Here is a 27,404-nt window from a genome sequence, read left to right as displayed (position 1 = left end):
CGGTAATATCGAAGAGGTCATCGCCTACACTTTTTCTTCTAGACCTGTCGTACCCTGCACACTCGGCGATGACGTCATCAGGGCTGGCATGTTGACAAGGAAGCAGCGAACAGCGACGTCGCGACACTGCACTTCTATTTAGGCGGAAGCCTTTAATGCCTCATCGTTGTAAGCAGAAGTTGTCGACAGAAAATGTCACGCTTTTCAATTGGTCGAAACGGTCGTGACGTCACAGTGCGCGAATTTCAAACGGGGTCAAGCTGTACACTGGCTAGTAACCAAGCAACCAATTAACGGGATTGTAATACTGATTCTCCAAGTTAGTTGGACTTACTTAACCAATTAGCCTAATTAACCTTCCTAGTCAGACCAGATAAATAAATAAAACCGAGTAAGAAATTGGCCGAGCTCGGGAATCGAACTCCGGTCTCCGAAGTGCGAGACGAGCACGGTACCACTCCTCCACGCCAGCTCGATGGCTTGGAATGAACAAAGGCGCGTCTAGTGAATACGGTGTCTTCGTTCACTCCCATCTTCCTCCCTTCACGTTGCGGTGAGGTTTAGGTGTACACCGAGATATGAGAGACAGATACATTTCCTTTCCTCAAAAACCAATTTACCAACGAGCAAGGCGTAGAACCTTTTCTCAAAAAGCGTTGCATTCAAAGGGCAACGCATTGCGCCGAGTGGGTGGTGGCGTTCCGTGGACCGCCTGGCAGCGCTACAACAGGCTGTCGCGTTCCACTTCTAAAGGCGAAGCTAAAGCGTCATTAATTGGAAGTTAATTAATGCACCAACAGAATGTGAAGTGAACAGTCGCGTAGCAGAATGCAGCACTCAGGCTTTCAGTTAATTAATGCACCAACAGAATGTGAACTGAACAGTCGCGTAGCAGAATGCAGCACTCAGGCTTTCGCCTTTCACAACTTTAGCCGCTAAAGTTCCTCGTAATTTTTCCCCGGTATCGGACAAAAATTAAGAAGATAAGCGTGGCGGCGCCACCAGTGTACAAGACGATTACTATGGGCGTACTTAGCAACGGTCTTTTAGTGCTTCACTATTCCAATGGGTAAATCCCGAGCAAGGTCTTGCGATGTTTGTGGGTCTGCTAAGTGAAATAAGCAGAAAAAAGAAATGAAATAAATATCCTCGACTGGGGATCAAACCCGCGGCGGCGCGAACAAATCAGCTTCATTGGCCACTGCGCGAGAGAACACGCCTCGTGTTAAACTGCAAATCACTCTCGAGCTGGGCATTGTACATCGTCTTCTTCATCAACTAATACTACTATCAAACTAGTATTTGTTCTTTGAGTTAGGTGGCGCCAGTGACTGAGAGGTGTGCGCTGCATGCGTTGGCGTGGGCAGCGTTGAGGCAGAAACGCGGCACTAGAACAATAAGCGCTGGCGTTCACAACATTGTTGCAGAAAAGCGGCACTGGAGCATAGGCTGCCGGTGTATGTTGGGTAAATTGGCACTGACGATAAAAAAAAAAGTTGAAGACTCGCATAACTGGCTCCCTGGGTTAGTGGACACCTCAATCGCGCTTATAGGTACAGCCTTTGCTGAAAGTTTAGAGCCCAGGGGGTTTGCTTCTGGGCCACACAGCTTTGCTCGTAATGCGTCCTCAGCGTCCCAAATCTCCTGAAGGTAAGAATATTTTTGGTCCTGCTCCCTCCGATGCGTAGGACTTCCATTAGTGCTACAGGAGCGCCACAATAGGGCTTAGAAGCAAACCCCCTGGCCTCTAAACCTTTGACAAAGGCTGTACGTGGCGGAGGTGTCCACCTGCAAAAATAACTGTGCTTTCGCATAATATTTCATGCTTAGCAATACTAAACCGCCGGACATTTTTTTTCCCGATTGTGTTTTGAGCCGTTAGGCGCTGATACAGACGGCTAGGCTTTGATCAACGATTCAATTCCCAATTCGAAGAAAGGTGTGGTGTTGTCTTCGTTCTTACCTGATCACAGTTTATGGACCGTTCTCTGCAACAACTCGGTCGGCATTTCTTACCACAACTTATGCTAATCGTACACACAACTCGCATTAAACGTCGTCACCCCTTTGAGCCCCCTTTGAACCGCTGGAGATTGAACGAAATTACTGCTGTACGGGAGAATCCAGAGAGCAGCCAGATAGCATCAGGGGCCGTGCAAGAGGTCCGGCGTGAGCACGCGATGGCTGCGCTGAATCGCATTGACTTAATACTATGATTTGGGCTGGCGAGTGAGGCCGTACGGCAACTTCACTTTCTTATTGTTACATAACACGGGCTCCGCACTCAAGCTGGGCTATACCTTCTACCGAGGCCGACCGTCTCTGACGCCTCTGCAGGAGCCGATGGTTGCCAGCAGGCCGCGAAGGGATTGAATAATAAATTTCCTGGACTGCGGAGACCAATTACTCGTCGCGGACCACTGACGGACGGCTGACCCCAGACGGCAGCTTTGCTGCTGAATTGCAGAATATGCCCCATTTACGAGACGGCTGTTCTTTCGCCGGGTTGGTAGAAGGCGCCACGATAGCTGCGAGTTCCGAGCGTGCCCTGACTTCGTGGTCCGGAAGAACGTCATAGGGATGATCACTGCACCAAGAAGTGGTAACAGACTAATTACTTTCTTCTGAGGGTGCCTCATTGCTTACAATGGGAGCTTTGATGCGAGGGTATTGAAAGCCTCATCGGTAAGGAAATATGTCGTCGGCCATAAAATTCGTCCATTGGCTGCAGCGAAGTGACGTCACTTCCGGTGAACTCATCAACAGCTTCTTGGGTGTCCATGTGAATTTTGTTTACTTCCGCTTTTGAGAAACACAGACATCAGTCATGACAGCAGGGCTCTGACTGTGTTGTCAGCGCCCGGCAAAGAACCGCATTCAGTCGAAATTAATCTAGATCCATGCATGGCAGTCGAATTTCTATGGAGGCGAAATTCTAGAGGCCCGTGTACTGTGCGATGTCAGTGCACGTTAAGGAACCCCAGGTGGTCGAAATTTCCGGAGCCCTTCACTAAGGCGTCCCTCATAGCCTGAGTCGCTTTGGGACGTTAAGCCCCATAAACCAAACCAAACCATACACTACAGTGACTATCTTTTTATCTTATTTAACTTCCTCCTTCAGGTCTTCCCTCAAGGCGTAGATGAGGGGACCACCAAAAGTGAGATAGATACTGCGCCTTTCATTTCCTCATAACTACCACCTCCACCAGTTTAGCCTGGTCAGACGCCAAGTCAAGAATTTGATGCAATAGGTGAGAAGTACCTGAAACAGAGGCAAGAGCAAACAGGCCCATTTGGAGTTCAGAACTCGTTCAATAACAGCAAACCTCGTTGTAATGAACCAGTCTATGAACGGCATAGCGTATGTAACGAGCGAAATTATATTTCTGTTCACAGCTCCAATAAAAACAACGCATTCAATACCTCTTTATAGAATCAAAACTTAATTTCCAGTCGACACAATCGAATAATTTTCCTCAGTCGAAATGCAAGTGGCCACTTCCCGTTAGGTTGAAGGTACGATCCCCTCAGCGACTACCTATGAGTTTTTTTTTCGATTTATTGTCTTTTGACTCATCATTATTACCTTGCAGTAACATGTAATGAAGAGAGAAGGCAATAACTGTGGAACTGCGGGGGCTTCGCTTGTACCTTGTACCTGCACGTCGTGGAAAAACGTTTCATGTTTTTTTTTTTTTTAACCAAGCGTGAAGAAAAAATAAGTGCAACGCGGATTCGGAAGCACAGAAGACGAGGCCTTTCCCGTCGACCGCCTTTGCTACGACAGTTCGAACACCGAGTCTTCGATACGGCAGCAATGTAACAAACGCACAGGTGCGCAAACAAGCCAGAATGTGCGTAACGTCAGAAATTTTGTTCCTCTAGTCCTCATTTCAAAGCTCTTTCAGACGTCACTCACGGGTAAGAACGCACGCCATCTGACGGGGCACACGCCAATTACAGTCGCGCGCTCTATCTCGGTCATTATCGACGCTGTAATGCATTACGACGACGGCGATAATTTGCGCAATCGCGACCACCTCTACAGCTTGCTACTCAGACTCGCCGGAGGGCACGCACTGAGAAAAGTCGAGCAGGGCGGTTCGCGAATAAGGCCTAATCGGCGACCGCCGCAGGAGGACGTCCCATTCGCAATCGAATGTGGGTAGAAGTGAGTGACAGGCAAAACGCAGCGGTTACTGTCAATTGGTCAACTCGCAGTCGCGCTAAACGCTGACGCCAGGTCGCGCTTGTTGTTGTTGTTGTGTTGTGTTATGCTTCGTTGAGCTGCGCCGTCGCTGTTGTTGTGACCCCAAGGAAATGGCGCATGGTCTCCTGGGAGAGAGTGCTTGCCACGTAGTAGAACAACAGGCATTGTTGTTGACACTGAAGGAATGACACGTACCCACGGTGGGTGATTGGCCAGAGTTTGGTGCAGGCCCATGCATAAGAAAAATTCCCCCAGACTTAGCTAAAACGGTTCATAAAGAATCAGGGAAGGTGCGTAATGAATTGTGAAAGACTTTGAGGTGATATGAATGATTGAAATCAATGAAAAAAAAAAAGAGATGAGAAAAAAGCTACACATTTTGAGGGGAAAGTAAAGAAAAAGAAGCGTTAACGCAAAATTTCCCGGTTTCAGTAATAAAACTATGAAGACGCTCATACAACGAATTTAGGGCATGCCCTCTCACGGTTGTTGTGAAGGAGCGGAGGATGGGAATAGTAAACGAAGGCATCATTGGCCTAGGAAAAAATAAATATTCCACTGACTCATCTGCATTCTTTCATAAATTTTTCACATGTGAAAAGCATGTTGGTGGTCTGAGAACTTCGTTGTGAACTACCAAGTAGCGCTTTCCGTATGTACTACAAGTTCTCACCTTCCTGCAGTCGGCGTATCGCATACGCTACAAACGATGCAAATGTTAATTAATTATCGTCTCATCTAAACAATCACATGTGCTCACAGCATTATACGAAGTGCAAAAATCCGCTTGTCCTGTGGTTTCTTCGCTGTCCTTTGTTTGTTCGCGCCCAGAAATTTTCATCATGAACAACCTACAACTAGCCCAGCTTTCCATTCTGTTGCCCTAAAGAAAAGATGAACACGGTCGGAGGTATGAGCGAACACTAAGTAAGGTGCTTGTAAGAGATCTGTCGGAATTACACACTCGGTCACTCAGGAGGGGGAAAAAAAAAAAAACATTTCCCATTCCCTTACCCAGCTCTTCAACTTTGAACATTTGTATTGGTTTGTACTACAGTAATGTTTAACTGCTTCATTTTCCTTATTTGTCTTGCTTGCAGGTTCCTATTGGACCCAAGGGTCGCGTCATCAAGGACTGTGAGTGGAGGTACAGGCATGTAAACCACGTAAGTGTTGTGTGGGCATACCTTTGGTCCTAATCCTGGAACTCTTAGAAAAATCCCGGCGTGTCTTGGAATCTAAAGCATCCTGGGCTATATTTGTAAGAATTTCTCAAGGTGGGGTGAGACTTCGTAAATGACTTTAAGAAATTGGTCGTAGAGCAGTTGAAATGGCAGCTATGGGCACGAAATTTGTTAGCAAACTGATAAATAGATGCAGCTTGCATTAGCGCTAAAACTGGACAAAAATTATGTCTAATATTTTTATTTTGTTTTTCTACTAACGTATTTTTTCTTAAAAGCTACTGTTTGCAGAGCGTTGAAATTTTTCATGACCGCAGAAACTGTCGTTCTACACAGCTGATGTGAAAATCGGCGCTTTGAAAAGAAATTACATTTATGTTCATTAAAACTGCCACCTATGAATGTTCTTTTTTGTCATGAAAATAGACATCAACTTAGGCTTTTGATTCTTTGATTCTGGTACCGGTCTGTAAAAGTGATTGGTTGGAACCCGAGGAAAATCTTTTTTGCTCACGCCGGAGAAGAACATACAGAAACCTCGAAACATGCTGTTTAAAAAAAAATGCAAACAAAATCTGAAAATTCGCACCTTTCTGCTCGACCTAAGCACGAAAACGCATGTTTGGAAACGCGAATCGGCAAGAGTAATATAGTTTTCAAAAGTTTAAGAAATAAGATGCAGAATTTAAACATTGATTTTTTTTTTACAAAACAAAGTCCCTCTCTGCGTTAATTAATGAACTCCCAGAGCTGTTCAGGCATTGTCTTGGTGAGCGGGTAAAAAGGCGCAAACGAAAGACAAGAAAATATTAGTCACGGAGAATATTTCTCCTAATTTATGCAATGTTACCTAGGTTTAGTAAATATATGGGATTGCGCCAGAACAGTACTTTAAAAATCTTTCATACTGACACAATGCTTGCTAAAGCTTTGCGCGAAACGCTGTTATCAGAAATGAATACAATGCTACATGGATTATCGTTCCATCCTTTGGGTGCACGAAGAAGAAATCAGTGAAAGATAGAAATCGCTTTACATATAAGGATGCCAACTTCGAGAGGATGATCCATGCGATGTTTTATGTACTGTGTTCTTTGTATTCATTTATTATGTAAAGTGAAATGATAATGTAACTTGTGGAATTAAGTTAATTGCGAACCCTTTCGCCGGGATGCTAATATGGAAATACCTGAATACATTTTATATACCGTTGTACTTGCTCCCCGATCATGGTTAAGCAGAATGAAGTGAACGATACCATGAACAAATTCAAGCGATGTTATTAAGTAGTCATGTATAGGATCCTAGACTTCTGTACAATAATAAAATTTAGGAATAATTAGCGTTTTATTCTGCTGCTTTCTGGGTCGTTAAAAATACTAGTGAATGAGCTGTGCTCAAGCAGTCGGCAATAGTTACTGGTTATACATGTAGGACGATAATTATCAAAGGCGTCTTTACTCCCAAGACATATGAAGTGGAACGATACTTCCGATTTTCCGTTGTTTAGGAAGTTTGCTTGTAACCAGGGACTGTTCAAAATATGACTGAATATAACTGAGCTATAAACACAATTTTTTACAAGAATTTTGTCCTACTGCAATTACAGCTACTCGTCTCTGATGCGATAACAACAGTATTGCCCTATAGCTTTATCATCTCATCGTATAGAGGCGCATGTGTTTTCAAAGCGAGGGACATTTTTAGACACTTTCCATTAATCGGAAAACGATTGTTCTTCGCGCATTCCATGCTTTTGTTATGATAAGCACCACATCCGTATTTTTTTAGTTACACGCTCTACTAGACCCAAGATGGGCCCGTTGCAGAGCAATATTTACGCAGCTGATAATACGCAGAGCCTTCGCCTTGAAGAACAAATGGATCTTTGTCGGAAAAGCTGCCTGCAGGTAGCATAAAGTAAGCATTTGCAAGTCGTAATTTGGTTCTATGGGCATCGTGGCATTATAAATAGCCCGTCAATGAAGCCATACGCGTGCATTTCTTTACTAACTACATCAAGATAGATGAGCCTAGTGGTCAGTCGTTAAACCCAAGCGCGAAAGCCTAGTTTCCGCGTTCCTGTGCGCGCTCATTCCATTCACTCTGTTGTTTTCCATCTCTTTTTACCATGCTTTCATCCTTTTAATTTTTTTTTTGTATTCTCTTTCTGCCTACCTTTAGTGCCTCTTCCTTCGTCCCTTCCTTACTATATTTTTTAATTTCCCTGTTGCTTATTTTTTTACCTCTTTCTTCGCTTGTTCGTTTTCTCACTTCGTGATTCATTCTTTCTCCCCTCTTCTGTTTCTTTCCCTGCTTCTTTTCTTCTCCTTGCTTCCTTTGTATCTCCGTTCGCTAATGGGAAGCTGCTGCGAGTCGTTATCCATTCGTCTTTCTTCTTTCTCTTTCTGTCTCTTACGCTCTTTCTTTCTTTTGCTTTCCAACTCTGAGACCGCTGCAATCTGCTCTTTCCCGGCGAGCCGTAATACGCGGCCCGCTGCAGCGCCATTTCGCGAAACCAACAGAAAGGGCACGTGCTGGCTTTCAAGCTAACAATGGCGTCGGTATTTCATCCTGCCACGACTGCCGCTGTACGGGAGCAATTAAACTCCACGGTAGCGGCCAGCCGTGCCCGTGATTGCAGGCAGCAGCGCGAGGCGAGCTCTCTCTAAACGTCGGTGCACATTGCTGCCATGGTGGGGAGGTGGTGTTGCAGGAACTCCGCGCGTGAAGTTAGTCGTGTTAGTTAGTGAGTGAGCACACATGAATGCTTTACTTGTTTTGGAGATATGCTGGAAAGATATAGATTCGACGTATGTGTACCACTTTCCCCGCTTTGCATGTATACGCGGGGCACCAGATTCATTTTAACGCGAACGCCACTTTACGTGCAGGATGAACTTAGCCGTAAACTTCGTGTCACGTGTTCAGCTGCAGCAAACTGCCGCCATGGCATGGTGGCTCAGCCGAATTTTGGTGTGGGGTTGTCCGAAACAAGTTCCAGGAGAAAAGCTGAGCTTGGATTTTAGTGGCCATCGTATTAACCTCTCCGGTTATACACTGCCTATCGTTGCGAGAAACCCAGTACACAGTGTAGTACAATAAAATGGAGTATCTAATACTATAAGTGAGTGACTAGTCGGTTGGTGACGGCACTCGGGCAGTACTTTAGTGCCGCAAATTCGAGCCTCGTTACTGTTTCTCTAAACACACCTGCGGATTGTGAAATGGATGGGCTTCACTGATCGGCTCAAATAGAAAACGTGAATGCACACATGTAACATGTTAAACTAACAATAGTTTCGGGAAGGGGAAAACAGGCATTACAGTCGCGTATTTCTTCCTGTATGTGCGGGGCAGCTTGTGGATTGGGGTTGCCTTAAAGTGTGTGCGTAGAAAAACTCAGAAGGATCGTTGGTAGTTCACTAGCATGCGGGCGACACATGCAAGAGCTACCTGAGCACAAAGGCTGATGCAGATTTAATAGATCTCGGTGTGATAAGCCACAAAAAGTGAGTGCTGCGCATAAACAGTGTTGCGCATCAGACATTATATCAGTCTAAGCCTAAAAATTTCACAGCAAGCGCTGGTGGCTTCGAGCAACATACTAATCGCGCCGCCAGCCGGCCAGCAAAAACTTTCCGCAGAAAGAAGTGTAACTTCACTGCTCGACTGGTAGCCTTGTCCAGTGCACAACTGAAGCACATGAGGAAGAGCGAGCTCCCGAAGCACAATTTAATCGAATGAGCAAAGTCAGTATTCCAAGAATTCAGCCGCAGAGATCTTCAAGAACGAATTACCGTAATCACTCGCATATAGGTCCACCTGCTTTTCTGTTGTTGTTGTTTTTTGTTTCAAATTTGCGCTCTCCAATCTCGGTGGTCAACCAATATGCGGGTCGCGTACTGTGCGAAGCGCAAAACAGGCTTTAAACGCACAAAAACAAACGGAGACAACAATGCCAGCTTTGCAATAGTGCAGAAAGCCTTCCTTTCCGGACGCCTTCCAGCCTTCACTGATTGATGGCGTATTTTAATTGGTGATCTAGAGCAGTGACCTGGAACTGTGAAGGAGCACAGAATCCGTCTCGGCCAATAAATAAATAAACGTCTGAGGCCAAATCACCCATTGAAGCACGCTTTTCGGTTCGCGGAGCAAGGAAACTTCATGTTTTAAGGCGAGAGCCTCTAATGCCTCATCGTTGTCGACAGAAGGTTGTCGACAGAAGGTTGTCGACAGAAGGTTGTCAGCAGAGGTGTCACGTTTCTTCTAGTCACAATAGAAAAAATACCTTTGTGCACGCTGGGATTCGAACCAACATCCTTCCGTTCTGCATCCGAGCGTGCTAATGGCTACGCTACTTCCTGCCAACGCACCAACGCATATGCAGTTCTCCTTGTCTAGGACGCTGGAGTGTGTTTGCAGAAAGGCGTCGAATGAGACGGATGCTTCCCAAACGCCCTCCAGTGTCTCCAGCAATTAAGATACACAAACAACTGTGTACTCAATTAACATCTTAACCACAAATCAGTGACACAAGCAGCAACACCGCGCTAAAGGCTTTCGCCTCACCGCACTTTAGGTCAACGAGGTGCCCCCCTGGATTTTTTTCCGGCCCACGAAGTTCAGTAGGGGGGGAGGGAATCGACCAATACGATGTATCGGCCAATATACGAGAGAATTTCACGGAGGATATGCTATCGCCTTTTATCCTCTACAGTACTTTCGAAGAGGGCGCATGCGCGGTTCCTTTTACTTCGTCATTCCCGTCTCCCAGAGACGTGACGAAGTAGGTATCGTAAACTTCCGCGATTATGAAGTAGCTCGCACCGTTCGAGGTACCTCGAAATGTGCGAAGGGGGAAAGGAGGGGAATCTCACACCTGCTTTGGAACGGCTGTGCGTTGCATCCTGCGGGGCTACGCACGGAAGCAGTCAAACCACGGGAAGGGAGTGAGCGCGTAAGAAAAAAAAAAAACTGGAGCACAGGCAGCGAATTCTCCGCGCTCCCTGACCCCAAAGAAACCACGCGGTGGCCGAAATTAGCATGAGCCTTTCACGGTTCGCTCTTCAACGGCAGCGGGTTGCGGTGTGTCAAGAACCGCCGAGCTGACCACCTATACCATTGTTTCCCCTGAACTCGAAGAAAAAACAAAACTTTCAAAGCAAGTAATGGAGTAGAACCTATAGAAACGCGCGCACACGGAGAAAGCCGGCCGGGCTCTCTTCCTCTGTGTTTAAGCAAACACGCCCGCCATTTACACCTCCGCCAGCCCGCTACAGTTTCAGCAGCGTCCGTTTGTGAGAAGCTAGGCCGTAGCGGGCTAAGTTTAGAGCAATTCACGCGATGCTCTTGGAATGAAGCAAAGAGACACAGGAGGCAGATGGAGGCGTCGGCATAGAGATAGACGACGCTGTTAAAAGGAGTCACAAAGGGGCAAACGAAAGCCAGTGGCGGCCACCGCGGTGCTCTCGACGCTGGCGCCGGCTCTGAATGCGTAATCGCGAAGGAGATGACCGGCGAGCGCCGCCTCTGGATGCCCAGCCGGCCGCGTCGGTCCAGACGGGTCCGCCTTTCTTCTTCGCCGCTGCATTGTGTCAGAGCTCTATTTCTGGCGAGGCGCAGGAGTTCGTGCTTACCTGTAACCGCAATACGCACCCTTTCTAGCCCCCCCCCCCCCCCCCCCCCCCCCACCTCTGCCCCTTCTCTTCATACCCTCCGTAACCTTTCTTTTCTTCCGAAATCTCTCTCCCCTTCCCCTCCCCCCCAGCCTTTTGATTCCACTCTCTCCCCAAAGCAACTTCTCTCTCTCTTTCTGAATTATTTCGACAATCAACGTGTCGCAGAGTCTACTGAGGATATCGCCCATATGTAGCACGTTACGCAGTCTGAATAGAGGGGCGGATACCACCGAAATCCGGGTCATTGGCTCTTAAGCATATCTGCTTTGTATTTGCTTGATTTTTTTTTATTTCGCTTTGCCAGGTTTATTGATTTATTATTGTTGTTGTTGTCATTTCCTTGCAACGCAACTCGTTTCGTGGTCCGGAACTGACGCGCGGCGCTCGGAAGTCGACAGGCGGAAAGACAAACTCGAGAGGAGGAAATGCAAGTCGTCTCCGGGGCTGTCGCGGCCCATACGCGCTTGTAAGCCGTGCAACATGTGGGACGGACCAGTACCGTTACTGCCTTCTCTGTCAGTCACGGGCTTCCCACGACTATCCTCAGAACTTCACGCGCAGTTTCTTTCTTATTCTCGGGCAGGCGCGGCAGTGTGCTCGCCTTCTTTGAGTTGGACAGGTCGCTGAGATGCGATCCGGCTGTACCGCATCCGGCCGTCGTAGCACACAAATATGTTGCGGGGGAAAAAGCAGCCGTGCGAAGTTTCCATTTCCCTTCGCAGGCGAAAATCTCGCACCTGTCACGCACTGGACGCGATGATGTAACAACGTAATAACGCACACGGCTCGCTTTTTTCGGGGAACGTGTCGCTTCCTGGTGAGTAGTCTGGCATTCGCCGGAAGCCCGAGGAAGGTTTCGAGGGGCATTCTGAAGGTGGTCGCGTCGCGGAGTCTCGGGCCACCCGTATCACTGCTGCTCGAGAGCAGACCACCGTCTTGAGCATCTCGAACCCTTTGTTCTCTTCGACCGTGCAGCTTTCCTTTGAGCAAGGTTCGGCCTTTGTGAGAAAGGCACAGCCTATGGCGTTTGCTTCTAAGCCACGTGTCCTTAGACATGTATTATCCTTGCGTGTCCGCACCTCCGGAAGACGCAGGACAAGAATTCAATTCACCTACGAGACGTTCGGAACTCTGGTGGCATACCAGGTGCTTTAGCGAACAATTGAAAAAAAGTCCGCTGTGGCTTAGCTTGCATGGTTAAGCCCGGTAATTGCGAAAGCAATATCCGTACCTACGCCATGGTTCAGCTCGTAGTGTAGCTGGTGGTGGTGCTTGTGGTTAGACTTGTGGTGATGCATCGGTTATACAATCAAATCCAATCTAATTTAATCTTATCTAAATCTAATATAAATGTAATCTAATCTAATCTAATGTAATCTAGTGTAATCTAATTCAATCTAATCCAATCCAATCCAAATTAATCCAATCTAATGCAATCAAGGTCAAATGAAGGTCAATGGTGGTCACCGCCGCGGCACGGCAAAGGCGTGAAAGTGCAAGTAGTATTGCTTTCGCAATAAAAGTGCAAAAATATGCTTTTTGGAGAAAAATATTGCTTTTGCGGCATAGTATTACCAGTGTTGGAGGACACCAGATGACCGGTGAATCGTCTTAAGTAGTAAGCTGGTTAACTAATTTTTAATAATTTAGTTTTTAACTGCTAGAGTTAGGCGCCTATTTGCAATTAGAGATTTGTAGCCGGTCGTTAGTAATAGCCGTATCATTTTTTAGGATTTCATTAAGTACATCGGAATACAGCTAAGACATGCTAACTAGCAGGCTGGTTAATTAATATTGAATAGTCAACTTTTCAACTATTACTGTTAGGCTCCTAATTATTGAGAGGCGTGAAACCCGCCGTAAGTAATTTTTATATCGATTTTTAGAATTTCGAAAACGCTGTTACCCTCGGCGCTGTGGCCGAACACATGTATGCTACCTGGCGCCGAAATACATGCGCAATCGAGAAGCTTGCAGGCAAAGTAGCCTCTCCAGTGCGCATTCACTCGTCGAAGTAGCCAGAATTTGATGGACCACAGCGCCAAGGGTAACCGCGTTTTCGAAATTCTCAAAACTGACATGCATGTTATTTACGTTGGGCTACATGCCTTTTGATAATTAACGACGAAGCAGTAATAGTTAAAAAGTTAACTTTTTAGTCAACCAGCCTGCTAGTTAGCACCTCTTAGCTCTATTGTGGTGTACTACACCTCTCACAATGCTATGCCGAAAAAAGCGCTCTTCTAACTAAAAAAAAAAAACAATTTTATAAATTGCGCAAAATCTTAGGTGAAACACCCTGTATATTTACCACTCTCCAACACCTGCGAAATGGGGAGCCGAATTTTGTTTTACTTTTTTAATTCCGCTAATTTTTTTCAGTGTGTTTTCGATGTATGTTTTCCACTCAATGGTCGATTTGTAAGGGCGCGCCTTAATATAAAATGTATTTACTTGTGCATCACCGTCCTCCAGCTGTGTCACCTGCCGTACTGCACTCGTGTTTTACTGGTGTTGTTATTTCTATTTTACAACAGCTTAATCGAGCGAAAACCTATGTCAGACAGATGACCAGTTTTAAACTCTATCCATCCATTCTGTGTTTGCAATAGATGCTGAAAAGCAAGTGGCCTGTGCCTCTTGCGTCCATCCAAGGGGGTGAAGTATAGAATACGCCGAGGTTGCGATACGCACCCACTTTAAGTCAAGGCATGTACCGCAATAACGACCGGCAGCTTTCAGCAGCTGGCTGTACACGGAATATTAATTCGTTTCTCCAGTACACCTTGTTCCGTCACCTCCGTGATGTCGCAGTCATTGCTGCTAAATACATTCTTGTATTTCGCTTAACGCTTATCACTTCAATGTTATGTTTTGTTTTGTTTTACAGAGTGACGACGTCCTGTCCTGCAAGAAATGTGTCAAGGATTACGAACTCCACTTTCCCCCTCGAAGACTAGACGTAAGTGGAGCTTCGCAAGCTATACTTTCGTGAAAAAAAAAATTCACGATTTATACATCTCTGAAGTGTGCACACCTGCTGTAGAGTTACCTTTGAGTGGACAGGAAAAATTAGCTCCATAGCACTCCTCAAGCGCCAGTTGTCCAATGTGAATGTTTGTGAGCGAATATAGGGAGCATATGACGCCACCTCTATGAAGCCGAATAGTAACTGTTTCTTTGGGAAAATAAGTATAACCCGCCTTGACATTCTGGAGCCCCCTAAGCCCCCTACGTGGTGCGAACTTTGCGACAATGTAAAGCGCGAATAAGGGGCCAGATCGTCGGAACATCTGCCACGTCACAGCGTTCTGTGATTGGTCGGCATACCTGCACTGGCCGATAGTGACACAGCCAGAGAAAAGGACGCTGGCTATTAAACGAAATGAATTTCAGGTCAGAGAATGCTTTTTAAAATCTTGTTCTAAATTTTCATTTCGCATGGTCAATCTTAAAACCTGACGTCACAAACTATCTTAGAGCAGGATCACCTTTGTCCAACATACGGAGAGGCATATGTTCCGCACAACGAAAGACGGGCTCTAGGTTGTGACGTCAGTGAAACAGCCAATGGGCGCGAACCGCTAACGTTCAGAGCAAGTAGTAAAAAGCACGTAAGCGTTCCGCACGGCGCACAGCATAAGGAAAGTGCTTGCACAAGAACCCACGTATTTGCAAGCTTTCGTTGTAGCTATATGATCCTCTGGAGTTAACCACGTATAACCAACGCAGGCGCACGAGTTCGAATGGCCACGCTGCTTTCTTTGTGTGCTAATACGATCGCGAGCTGTCAGGAAGTCCGAGATCTCGATCTGTCCAACATGAGCAGGAAGGTCGCGCAGCTGTTGTTTGCATTTGTTTGTTTATTTCCTGCTTGTGTGTTTACATAGTCATGAGTGTTTTCTTGGTAGAGAATCAAGGTCTTGTCGACCATTAAATGCCCACTGATGTGGATCCGTCGGTTCCTTCCGTCACTGTCCATATTGGTATGGGCAAGATGGTCGTATAGGCTTTATTCGTATATGCCTAAACTTCATGAAATGTTAAAAAATATATATTTCTACGTAAAATGTTTACTTCAGAATTGAGATCCATCCTTCTATTGATGGAAATATTTTTCTTAACGCAGGATTTTGAGTCGTCCTACTATTCACTAGCTATTGCGTGCCGTAAAGACTGAAATGTCGTGACTCTATTGTCACATTTCTTATAACACTTGGGGGTCTTCTAATTACTACGCATGAGACTTGTTTCCTTTCTTTGCGTAATCACAATGTAGTCGATGAGGTGTAATTACTCAGTGTGAAAAGGAAGGAATAGCGCCGATCAAAAGGGAGTTGCTGAAGGATGAACTAATTACCTTCTGCAGTCATTAAGCTATACAGTGCCAGTGTTACTAAATAAGATCAGTCTATCTAGTTTTAATAACGCTCGAATAACACGTAAAATTTTGCGTTCAAAGTTTCTGGAGCGACCCGTGTTTGCTGTTTCTGGCGTGAAATGGTAGCGCGTGCAATAAAAACAAACATATAGTAGTTTAACCTTTCATGTGTGCAATTATCGGTTTGGTGGCAGTATCGCGTGCATGTTAACCCTAGTCTTTGTATATTTCGATATCTTTTTTGATTCATTTACTTCACCTCAAATTTTTGTAAATTTATGATAAAATGTGGCTGTTTCTTTAAGTATAGCAATTGATATTTTGTGTAAAAATTTTTTTGTACTGCTGTCACTGTTGCCTGCCGCCGGCTCCTAGACCTCATCAAGCTGTTGCTGCAGCTTTTTGCCTGGGAGACCGTCAACATTGTGAAATGTTGAAAATAAAGATGAATTGGATTGAATTGAATGTAACGAACGTTCCGGCTTCCGTACGGAAGCCTTGTTCACTGAGCCAAAAAGCCCAAAGCACGAAACTTCAGTGCGTCGCAGTAATCGCGTGCATGTCGCTCACGCTCCTGCGTGTAAGCTGAGGCACGAACTGGTGGCCGTGGAGGATCAACTCGAGAAAGAAAAATTTTCTGGCGTAGTATATAAAATTTCCTGCGCCGACTGCGACTGCTGTTACATTGGCGAGAGTGGTAAACTTCGAAAGGCGTTTGAGGGATCAAAAGAACGAAGTGGCAAACTAGAAGATTGCTTCGAACGCACTTGAGGAACACGTGGAAGCAACGACACGCAGGATTCCTCGGGAAGAAGCAGCGATTGTCGGAAGAGGAAAAAAAAAACTGTTTGTCACGCCGATATCTGGAGTCCTTGATGATTCAGACTACAGATAAGACCCTAAATCGCAACGATGGTATGGTAATGTCCGGGCTAAGTACGCAAGATGCCTAGGGTGATTACTTAAGCTTCGTGCTCTGGGCTTTTTGGCTCAGTGAACAAGGCTTCCGCACTGAAGCCGTAACGTCAATTTCATCTTTTAAAGACTCCCTATTGGCCGGCATATTTCCTTTCTTTTCACACATGAATCTTCCACCCGACCAGTCGAGATTTCGTCAAACCTTAGATGTTAATCTACTCAGTGTTTCCAGAGGATTCTGGCGGCTCCTCCTGAGCTCACGCGACGCACGAAACTGAACGCACATAGAGCAGCACTTGCGCACGAAACGTTTTCAGCTTTTCTAACCTGCTCTAGCGGGCGCAAGATTTTATACACAGTAAACATTTAGAGTTACTGAGCGCGAAAGCGGTTTCCTACAAATTGGGCATTAAGCACATACGGGTTAAAAAATTGTAGTAAAAAAATTGCCTATGCTGAGCCGCCGCGGTGGCTCAGTGGTTACGGCGCTCGGCTGCTGACCCGAAAGACGTGCGTTTGATCCCGGCCGCTGCGGTCGAATTTCGATGAAGGCGAAATTCTAGAGGCCCCTGTGCTGTGCGATGTCAGTGCCCGTTACAGAACCCCAGGTGGTCGAAATTTCCGGAGCCCTTCACTACGGCGTCCCTCATAGCCTGTGTTACTTCGGGACGTTAAACCACAATTGATTTATGGCCATGCACTTTCAGCATACTTTTGTCTATAAATAGACTATCCTCAGAGAAAAGGTTTGGTTTATGGTTTATAGGGGTTTAACATCCCAAAGCGACACAGGCTCTGAAGGACGGCGTAGTGAAGGGTTCCGGAAATTTCGACCACCGGGGGTTCTTTAACGTGCGCTGACATCGCACAGTACAAGGGCCTCTATATTTTCGCCTCCATCGAAATTCGACCGCCGCGGCCAGGATCGAACCCGCGTATTTCTGGTCAGCAGCCGATCGCCATAAACACTGAGCCATCACGGCGGCTACCTTATAGAAGTCTATAGAAAATATAGACGACCATTTTTATATGGGCTGCCCTTTCATCTTATGTGGTAGCGGTGTGATAGGTCCTGGTGCATGATGATGTTTTACAATTAAATCACTGAAACCAGTTCGGTGCTTTCTAGTTTGTGCCTAAAAGAGCCGCGAAAGTAGCATTGTAGTTAAAGGGCATAGGAGATTGAATTCTTGACAGCACGTAATGAACAAGAGGCGGAACGGTAGCCTCGTCTGAGACGGAGAAAAGTCCTCTCGTCGAAAAGTTGGGTGGTCTGAGGCTTCCTCCGGATCCTTGTTCAGCTTGAGCATACTTTTGTTTATAGACACTCCATAGACTATCCATAGAGAAAAAGAAATATCTATAGGAATGCAACAGTGTCTATGAGAAGTGTATAGAAAATATAGAAAACCATTTTATATCGGCTGAGCTTTCATCTTATGTGGTAGCAGTGTGATAGAACCCGGCGCATGATGATGTGGTTCTACAATTATGTCATTGAAGCCAGTTGAGATGACAAAGGTGAGGTGATTTGAGGTGATAAAGTATTGAGATGATTTGAAAGCAAAGATTTCAGCCTATACTCCAGGATTTTAGGGGCTACCACACAACTTTTTCCTTTAGTCACGATTTGAGAAGTAAAACGGCTGGGGTCATAAAGAAATGAGGTGGCATTCTTTCTTAAAAAAAAAAAAAACAACTTGTTTAACGTCATCTCTCACTTACACATCCATGTCTAGTAAACCGCCGCTTTCCCCCTTCTCATATTTTTTTCTTTGTATTTCATAAGAAGAATGCTGTTTTAAAGATGAAACAAAACTCACTGACTAGTGTGGTGGCATCATAATAAGTAAAAAAAAAAAATCTCACCGTCCAGTTAAATTTCCTAACTTTCACTTCTGTAGCAAGTGTGGGATTCAAGTATCTGTTGTCAGTTTGGCGAAGATTCATAGGTGGCAGAAGTTATACCCCTGTCACACGGCCAGTTTCAATGGCCACTGAGTCGGGAGCCTTCGAGATTCCCAATCACTATCGAACTCGAAGGAGTCGTGTCGCTGCTACACGGCAAACCTCAATGGCCATTGAAATGGTTCTCGTGTTTTACGCCAAGCTTATGTGGCGCCACAATCGCTACTTTAGATTTTGCGGAAATAGCGAAAATATTTTCATAAATCTAAACTCAATTTTGTAATGCACTTTTTTGGTGTCATGGGAGGTTTTTAGTAGTTATTGACGCTCATTTGAGTTGTCTTGCAAGACACTGCTTTTTCGAAAGACGCGGGTTCGATACCGGCCGCGGCGGTTGAATTTCTTTGGAGGAGAAATTCTAGAGGCCCGTGTACTGTGCGATGTCAGTGCACGTTAAAGAACCCCAGGTGGTCGAAATTTCCGGAGCCCTTCACTACGGCGTCCCTCATAGCCTGAGTCGCTTTGGGACGTTAAACGCCAATAAACCAAACCAAAACCAAACCAAACTACGATGTTATGTTTGTTTTTTGTAACGCTCTTGCAACACTGATACCGCTGGCGTTACCGTCTTTTGCGATGGCGAGTATAAAATTAATGCGGTTTAAACCAGACCGGTACAATTTTTTTAAAGACTAATAGTTTACTGCTTGCATTAAAGTTTAGGAGAATAATGTTTGTTGATGCTTTTGTACCGTGCACGTAAGGGCGCGTTGGCGCCGCTCGAAGCAACGCTGGAAACCTTGGGCAACGCTTGAAGGCCCTCGAAATCTCGATAAAGTTCCGCGCTGCTCCGTTGACTCGATATACTATTCGAAGGCCGTTGGAACCGCCCGTGTAGCAGCGCTCAATGACCTTTGAGTCGATAAACTATCGGTTCGAGGGGTATTAGACTCAAGTGTGACAGGGGTATTAGACTCAAGCCGAGTCGCAGCTCAAAACTAGTAACTAGATAGAATGAAATTTCGGCTAATCTCTTGCGCATTCGCGTCCTTTTCCATTACCGTTTGAGCTGTGAAAAAAACAAAAACACAAACACACACAAAAGAACGAAAAGGAGCAAACAAACTGACGACAGACGCAAGAAGCCACTTCATATTAAAAAAAAAAAAGGAATTAAGGCAGGCACTTAAGTCCCTTACGTGCTTTGAGTGCGAAAGCTTTCTTTTTTTTTTTTATTAGCCTGCAGTCGTAAGGCAGCTCATATATCAGGTTCACCTTTGTTCTCCGAGAAGCGACGCAGTTTTGTAGCCTTTGGACTGCGTGCCCACCCCACAATCTGAAGGTTCTTGGTTCGAATCCCGTACGCTTTCGCTTAAAAAAAAAGTCCATTAAATACTACTGCGTGGCCTAACGTATCTTATGCAGGGTGTCTCGCCTAGGACTGTACTCAATTTTTAAAAATACGGCTCTAGAGTTAGAAGAGGGCTTTTTTCGGCGAAGGATTTTCGCTTCAATGCCCGCAAGTATTGGCGACATTCCAGCGTAACTAACGTTAAGGCGTCGGTATATCTTTCATTCTTGGAATATCGCAGAACAATAGCACGTATCTGCCTCTTCCATAAAATTGTTTGCAGCCATCATTCCTTCACGCTACCTCTTGCGCAACCGGCCCGCACATCTCACCAATTGCATAATCACTTCAGTTTCAAACGCCTTTCGGGAAGGACCACCACATTCAACTCATCATCCTTGCCCCGTGCAATCATTTATTGGATTAGCCTTCCTACCAACATTGTTCACTTCAGAGATTATGTTATTTTAAAAGAAAAAATAAGCAGCATATTGTTCTGAAATGTGTTTTTTTGTGAAGTGTGTTCTGAAGTGTGATTTTCAATTTAGTTCTATTTTCTGGTTGGTTGCTTACTATTGTATAACGATGTTAAAAGAACCATCTTCTATTTGCTTCTGTTTCGCAGCCCAGTTATGTAACCCCCCTCACATAGTACTCCAGTCGGAGCCCGTGATGTATTTGAAAAATAAATAAATAAATAAATAAATAAATAAATAAATAAATAAATAAATAAATAAATAAATAAATATTGTCAGTGGTGTAGTTCATCCGAATACAGCGAAGATGTACTAAATAGCAGGCTGGTTAAATAATATTGAATAGTTAACTTTTTAACTATTACTGATTAATTACTGAGTGGCATGTAGCCTACAGAAATTGATATCCATATCAGTTATTAGAATTTCGAAAACGCGGTTACCATCGGCGCTGTGGCCCAACGAATTATGGCTACATCGCGTCAAAATACATGCGCTTTCGAGAAGCTTGCAGGCAAAGCAACCTCTCCAGTGCACGCAACTCGTAGAAATGGCCAAAATTTGTCGGCCCACAGCGCCCAGGGTAACCGCGGTTTTGAAGTACTAAAACCTCGTACAGATATTAATGAGGGCGAGCTACACGCCTCTCAGTGATTAAAGGGTCTAACAGTAATAGTTAAAAAGCTAACTATTCGGTATTTTTTAACCAACCTGCTAGTTCGCACGTCTTAGCTGTATTCTGACTTACTTCACCGCTGACAATGGTGTGATGAGAAAATCGCTCTCATAGCTCAAAAAGCCTACTTTTAAAAATTGTGTAAACTCTTAGCTGAAACACCCTGTATGTAGCCCATGCGATGAGGACGAGCGTGTACCCCACCACCAACAAAGCCAACGTTATAAATTTCTGCCAGCACAGCCAAACTTGCACGGCGCACCCGTGTTCGCATAACGAATGAATAATTAAAAAATTGAATACATTTACGTAACCTATGAAGCAACCTACGCACCGAAGTACCCGGTCTCCGCATGCAGGTATACTGTCATAGACAAAAGTTTGCGGGACGCCGGTTAGCGGCGGAAAAAAAAATGGTTGTGTGATCGGGCAAAGCGGCTAAATAGAAAGCATTGAAGTCCAAGGGAACATTCGTGCTTTGTCCTATCGAAGAATACCAGCTAACTGACAGGCCGGACAACGAAACCTACATACGTGTACGCAACCATCGCGCAAACAACCGATGTTTTCTGACTGCGAGTTGGAAAAAAAATTGGATCAGCAGCATTTCACCAAACTCACCTTTACAGGAAGCGACGAGTTTCTTCTGCTTCAATGAGCTTTCGCGACTCAGGCCTTACCGATCGGGTTTGCGACAAGGTTGTTGCAGAAAAACCGCCTAAGGGGGGATCTCGCATCGAACAGAAACCTCGCCGCAGACAACAAGTTGGCAAGCTTCGCGTCCTTACTCTCGTCAGCCGGTGCAACGTGTACGCGCCGAACACGGCTCTGTAACCGACCTAAGCAGGCAAGGGCGCGTTAAAAAAAGAATAAAGTAAAATAGAAGGAGATAACTGGTTGTTTTCCGGGACAAATTATGCAGCATCGTCAATGTCGAGCGTTTGCCTGGCTAGGTGCCAGTCCAGTTTGCAGGCAAGAAAACAAATCGCACTGAAAGAGCTCTGAGGGAAAGGGTGACGAAAGGGTTGAACGCGTTCTCTCTTGTCTTCGCGGTACAGACGTCACGGTATCTGTGCCGGCATTTTTAAATTGGTGCAGACACGGAAAGTTCGAACCCGAACAAACGATGTTATTTGTTTCATGGGCCTAAGGAGATGCCTTCTAGCAAGTTTCGGTCGCTGGCGTTGAGTGGAACTTAACTTAATATTACTATTTATTCATTTATTGTTGCTGTTTATTGAATGCTGTCCGAAGAGCCGCTCGGCATTTCCACTCGTATTGAGTGACGTCACGGTGGCACCTAACCCAATTATTAATGCGAAAGCATTATTGGCTATGTCGCATCAGCAAAAAGTGTCCGCAAAACGTGTCCATAGATTTTATCCGCCCGATTGCGTCGTCCTCTGACGATAAGTATGTGAAAGTGTGACTGTGATAGATAATGTGATAAAATTGTGCCGTGTGAAAAATTTCGTTGATGAGGCGTAATTTGTTAATTAATTAAACGTGAAAAACGCGAATAAAAAATACTTAGACGTCAAAATAGCCATAGACGTCGATATAGTACACGGACGTCAGAACAGCCGCGGACGTCGATATAGTATGTGGACGTTTTGCTTTCGCATTGCCCCAATGCGGGTCGCAGCAGTGACCTCAAAGTTTTTGTGACGTCATCGAAACCACCCATTCTTCTCAGGAACCACCAGTATTTGCCGGCGACGTCGGCGTCATCTAGAATGTGGTAGTCCAGATTGGCCGGTCGACTGGGACGTCAAAGTGCGTTTCAGCACTGGCGCCGACAGAGATCGTAACTGCTAGTACAAAATCGATTGTAATTAATTCTTAACGGTGCGCACTGGTGTTTTGAGCTCATTTTCATGGTCACTATAGTCCCGTAGGCACCTTTGAAGGTAAACAAAAAAAAAACGTACACCATAAAACTTTTCGTCGTACTCCTTAGCAATTCTATTATAAGGGAGTAATTTCTAAGGGACGAATTTTATAAGGGACGAATTTTTCTTTAACTACGAAGTTCCTTTGTAGCCGTATGGCTGCGCTAGGGTGGACGTCAAGGAGTAATTACACCCTTATTACAAATCTACTCCACCTTGGGGGATTCCCCTAGATATTTGATCAACAATTCTGTTGCTTCTCATGTATTTTGAGGGGCGCGCGTCGAGCGTTTGAATGCTTTCACATTTTACTTCTTGTATCGCAGGTCGTCAAGATGCGCCAGGCATGCGTCCAACCGGTGAGTCCTTTTATTGCCGCGAGACGAGTGGATTCACTGCGCATATCGATGAGTCCATTTAAGTGCGAGTCTTTCTTTATATGTATTTTTTGTGTTTACTTTATATGTCTAGTACACAGCCAAGGAGGCCGCCATTATCCTCTGCAACGCTTTCCACCGCCCTACGGTAAGTTTCCAAACTGTTCAAGGCTGCTTTTATTCGCAACAGCAGAACAGATAGATAAAATAGACGTATAAAAAATGAAGCAACCCACTTCACTCAGCATGCAACTGAGTGCCCTGGTTGTCGACAAATACTGGCGCGCAGCATTCCTCTCGCAAAAGTCCATTTACATAATGCGTTGATACAGCCGTTGAAAGGCTTGTTTTCCTTCCAGTACAAAATAAACATTAAAAGAAGGAAAAAAGGTGACCGACCCCAGTCAAGTTTCCAGTTATGAGGAATGCCAGGAGGATAAAACCCTCAGAAATCGGCTGTGTTGGTATTTCAAGACAGCGATAAAAACTTTGGTTGCCCCATTCGTGTCTTGTTTGTCGACGCCGGAGAACAAATAAAAGAAGGCTGTATTGGAAAACGTCAAGGATTGCTAGGTGAGAAGCTCAGATGCCTCCTCGACCGAGCGACTCACCTATTGGGTCCGCACTGCTCGAGTTAAAGGCGTGAGCCGTCATTACATCTTCCAAATCGCAATAACTGGTGGTGCCGATGGTACTGCTAAATGTTATTTGCCCCTCTAGGATTGGCAACTGCAACCTCTGACGTCACGACTGGCAGCATCATTGGCCGCTAGGGTCGCTAGGAATGGCACGGAAGGGGATACTAAACGACTAGCTAAAGATGAGCCAGGCTAATTTCACCTGTAGCATACAACAACTTAACTCAACTAGTTAAAAATATGGCACTCGGGTGCGCGTTCCCAGCATGCGATTGAGCATAATGCATACCAACGCTTTTGAATATTTGATTGATTGATTGATTGATTGATTGATTGATTGATTGATTGATTGATTGATTGATTGATCGATCGATCGATTGATTCGTTCAAACTTTATTCAGGCACAAAAGTGGTCTCGGGCGATGAGGGAAAAGGCGCATACACTCTGGATTACGATTTCGCAGTTTACACCCTTGTATTCCTCAGAAGCGGTATATCAGAGTGAACAGTAATACGGACATAATACATGAGAATAAATTGAACAGATTTGCACTATAGTAAAGCAAAAAAAAAAAACACAGTACACACAATACGTTGCATGAACTGCATGCATTACTACTGTAATAAGCAAACAACAAATGAAACTGAAGTGTACACTGCTCAAGAGCAAGAGAAACGTACAAACACAAGGCATGAGAAGGGGTGAGAGCTGCATTTAAAGGGGTACAAACACAAAATTTCGAACGCAAGCGAAGTATATGATTTGTTTCACGGGCGTAAGGCCTTCTAGCAAGTGTCAGTCGCAGGCGTTGAGTGGAACGTAATTAGTGCGATAGCGTACGTTCAGCGGCAAATCCTCCGACGTCGTGGTCGCCATCAGCATGAGGACAAAAACCGCCAGAGAAGCAACATAGGTGGCAGGTGGGCCACCTAGATCACGTGACCTTATGACGTCATCGTAACCTGTCCACCGGATCGTGAGAAAACTGCTCACCGAGACAGGCGGCAATTAAATTAATCACTGGGGGCTATAGGTTGCTCGGGAAGAGCAACCTGGGTCACACAAGACCCTCAGGTGGCAGCACCTGCCGTCGCATGGGCAGTGGCGCATCTCTTAACCTCGGCACCGCTGCACCAGGAGTGGTATGAGGACTTCCAATGGTCTATAAATGTTGAGTAGACAATGACCAATTCCGCATATATGGGAGTCAACCCTTTAACGTTCTCGCTTCATACCCTTAAGGCGGAGCTCAGGTAAGTGTCCCAAGTTAAAATAAGCATAACCAGTGCTAGCGCATCTATGTTGCAATATGACTACCCAAGCTAAATCATTCTGAGAAAGCGGTTAGCTTTCCTTTGTAGACGTATAGCTGCACTCGAGTGGATGTCAGTGAGCAATTACTCCCTTATTACAAATCTACTCCACCTTGGGGGATTCCGCTATACATTGAACCAAGCTAAATCATATGTCACTTTGTTTTTTAGATATGATTTCGAATGTTGTCCGAGGAGTCGCTCGGCATTTCCACCCGCATAGAGTGAGGTCAAGGTGCACTTATTCCGATTATTGTGACGTAACTGAAGCCAGCGGTTGTTCACAGGAACAACCAGCGCCTGTTGGCGACGCCGACGTCTTCCGGAATGGGGTAGTCCAGGTTGGCCGGGCGACCGCGACATCAATGTGCGCTTAGGGCAGGCGCCGACCGAGTCGAAAACTTCCGGTACAAAATCGTTTGTAATGAATCATTAACGCTTCACACTGGTGTTTTTCAGCTCATTTTCATGATTATTAGGCAAAAACACACACCTTTCAGGGCAAGTAAACAGACGCCTAAAGTGCGTGCACCCCTTTAATACTTCGCCCCATTCAAGTACACAGCAAAGCAACGGCGTTGCAGTTGACCGTCACGATTAGACAGCCGCACCAGACATTAGAAGGAGCTCTGTTGTTGGTGAAGTGCTACATGTATCTGTATTTCTTCTATTTAATCTTTTCTTTTGCAGGAAGAGAGGGAAAAATGCATTCGCTGCGTAGAAGAATATGACCTTCCTGAGAACGCTACCAAGATCGAGGTGCGCGGCCAAGGATTATCGTTACTTCTAACCAGCTTGCAAACGCATACACCTTACAAGCGCGCAGTGTTTTGGCGAGCTGGCTCTATTGCGCCCGTAATAACCGCTCATTATCTTCGAGGAGCCAAGTGCGCATTGGCTGGTTTTACAATTCATATCAGTTTATTTACTATGTCTACTTTCTTTATAAAGACACATATACATCACTGCCTGGATCCTTAGCTAAAAACTAGTTATATATCCATGTAATAAAAGTAAAGAAAGGCTCACTAACCATTTTATGCTTTACATTTGCTGAATTTACGCTTCGCTTTACTTTGGCTGGCTTTATAGGTCGCTAATTCATTTTTATGCTTTTACGTTTGTTCCATTACAAATATTTCGCCTTACTTGGAGCCGCAGCGCCGCTTTCCCTCTCTCCGTACTCGCAGCTCGTTAAGGGGTGCCGCTGCGCCTCAGCTCGCTGCAGGCTCAAGAGGCTTCACTCTCCAGTCACGCAGAGACACACGCCGGCATTTTCGCCTAGTGGCACCCATAGAGTTTTGCTCAGTAAAAAAAAGGGGGGGGGGGGGGGGCAAATTATCCCATCGTTGACTGTACTATGGTGAGGCCTAGGGGGAACATCTAATTAACCTGCGAGTGTGGATTTCAGTTTAGGCTAAAGCTTAAAGTGAAACAATAGTTTTCTTATCGTACCATATTGGTCTCATTTTCCCTCACGAAAAGTCTCGAAATGCGACTGTTGTTCTCATTAAAAACTAGGCATGAGCTGTTTCCCTGGGCGAATAAAAAACTCTCCAAAGGGCATTATCTCAGACATAGTTTCGTCGACTCTTTTGACTGGCTGGGACTTGTGCCAATCAGTAAGCAATCTTACGTGTGAATTATTGGTAGAAATTCTAAAGACTACTTTGCTGTGCCTATCCCGAGCCAGGGCTATAATATCGAAGACTCATGCGTAAAAAAAAATCTCTCAAAAGCATCCTCGGAAAAAATGTTCCCTCCTACAAAACTTGTACTTTCAGCATCCTTTTTATAAAATAACGCCGTTATCTATTCTGTTTCTTACAGCAACGCGAACTTGACTGGAAGTGCACACCACATGTGAGTATAATCCGGCATTGAGGATTTGCAAGATCATGTATAAGCAAGTTCTTGTTTAGAACACGCCTACATCATTCGAGATTTTCTGCAGCAACCCGGGCCATGCAGGGTTGTCGCAGAAGACCGCGAATGAGGAGGCAGAAATATATTTTAATAAAGCTTTCTCTATATCTTTCTGCGGCAAAAATTCTAGTGTGCTATTCTTCATCCATGCGTACTTTGCTGGCAGGTATTGGAATAATCAAAACCAGGATTGTGTGAATAATCATAGTAACCGAAGTTTTAAGGCTAAGACTCTTCACGAAGAGTACTACCAAATAGAATTATCCAATTCAAACGAAGTGCATAATATTTGACTGTTTCGTATTTAAATTATTGTTCTGTTTCCATTCGGGGCGGCAGCTGAGCGATATCTATATTTGTATCGATTTAGAGTGAAAAACCTTTTTTTTCTTCGCTCAGTGTCTATAAACAACAAGCGCCGTACTTCTAACGTCTGAACCATTTGGCAGGCAGTGGGTCGCGGTCTGTCTAA

At 45.2% G+C, this 27,404-nt stretch overlaps 3 protein-coding genes across 4 annotated transcripts in view; 1 reads left to right on the top strand and 2 right to left on the bottom strand.

The window, feature by feature from the left end:
- LOC149365813 (flavin-containing monooxygenase 5-like) overlaps positions 1 to 21,519 on the bottom strand; it is a 42,856-nt gene extending 21,337 nt beyond the window's left edge. The window contains exon 1 of the mRNA XM_089546395.1: positions 21,407 to 21,519. The gene's annotated coding sequence lies outside the window, so the exon portion shown is untranslated. The remainder of the gene's footprint in view (positions 1 to 21,406) is intronic.
- The window catches only part of LOC149365811 (uncharacterized), a 90,120-nt gene that overhangs the window by 36,240 nt on the left and 26,476 nt on the right, over positions 1 to 27,404 (top strand). Inside the window, exons 2-7 of the mRNA XM_089546418.1 lie at positions 5,311 to 5,376; positions 13,966 to 14,037; positions 23,004 to 23,036; positions 23,149 to 23,202; positions 25,697 to 25,765; positions 26,837 to 26,869. Of these exons, the coding sequence (XP_089402544.1) occupies positions 5,311 to 5,376; positions 13,966 to 14,037; positions 23,004 to 23,036; positions 23,149 to 23,202; positions 25,697 to 25,765; positions 26,837 to 26,869 (327 nt within the window). The remainder of the gene's footprint in view (positions 1 to 5,310; positions 5,377 to 13,965; positions 14,038 to 23,003; positions 23,037 to 23,148; positions 23,203 to 25,696; positions 25,766 to 26,836; positions 26,870 to 27,404) is intronic.
- LOC149365812 (flavin-containing monooxygenase 5-like) overlaps positions 1 to 27,404 on the bottom strand; it is an 86,469-nt gene that overhangs the window by 34,554 nt on the left and 24,511 nt on the right. The window lies entirely within an intron of this gene.

The sequence above is a fragment of the Amblyomma mixtum genome, chromosome 1, assembly GCF_055824585.1.
Source record: "Amblyomma mixtum isolate Tamu chromosome 1, ASM5582458v1, whole genome shotgun sequence".
In the NCBI taxonomy this organism is placed as follows: Eukaryota; Metazoa; Arthropoda; class Arachnida; order Ixodida; family Ixodidae; genus Amblyomma; species Amblyomma mixtum.
This window is presented reverse-complemented; position numbering and strand designations above follow the sequence as displayed.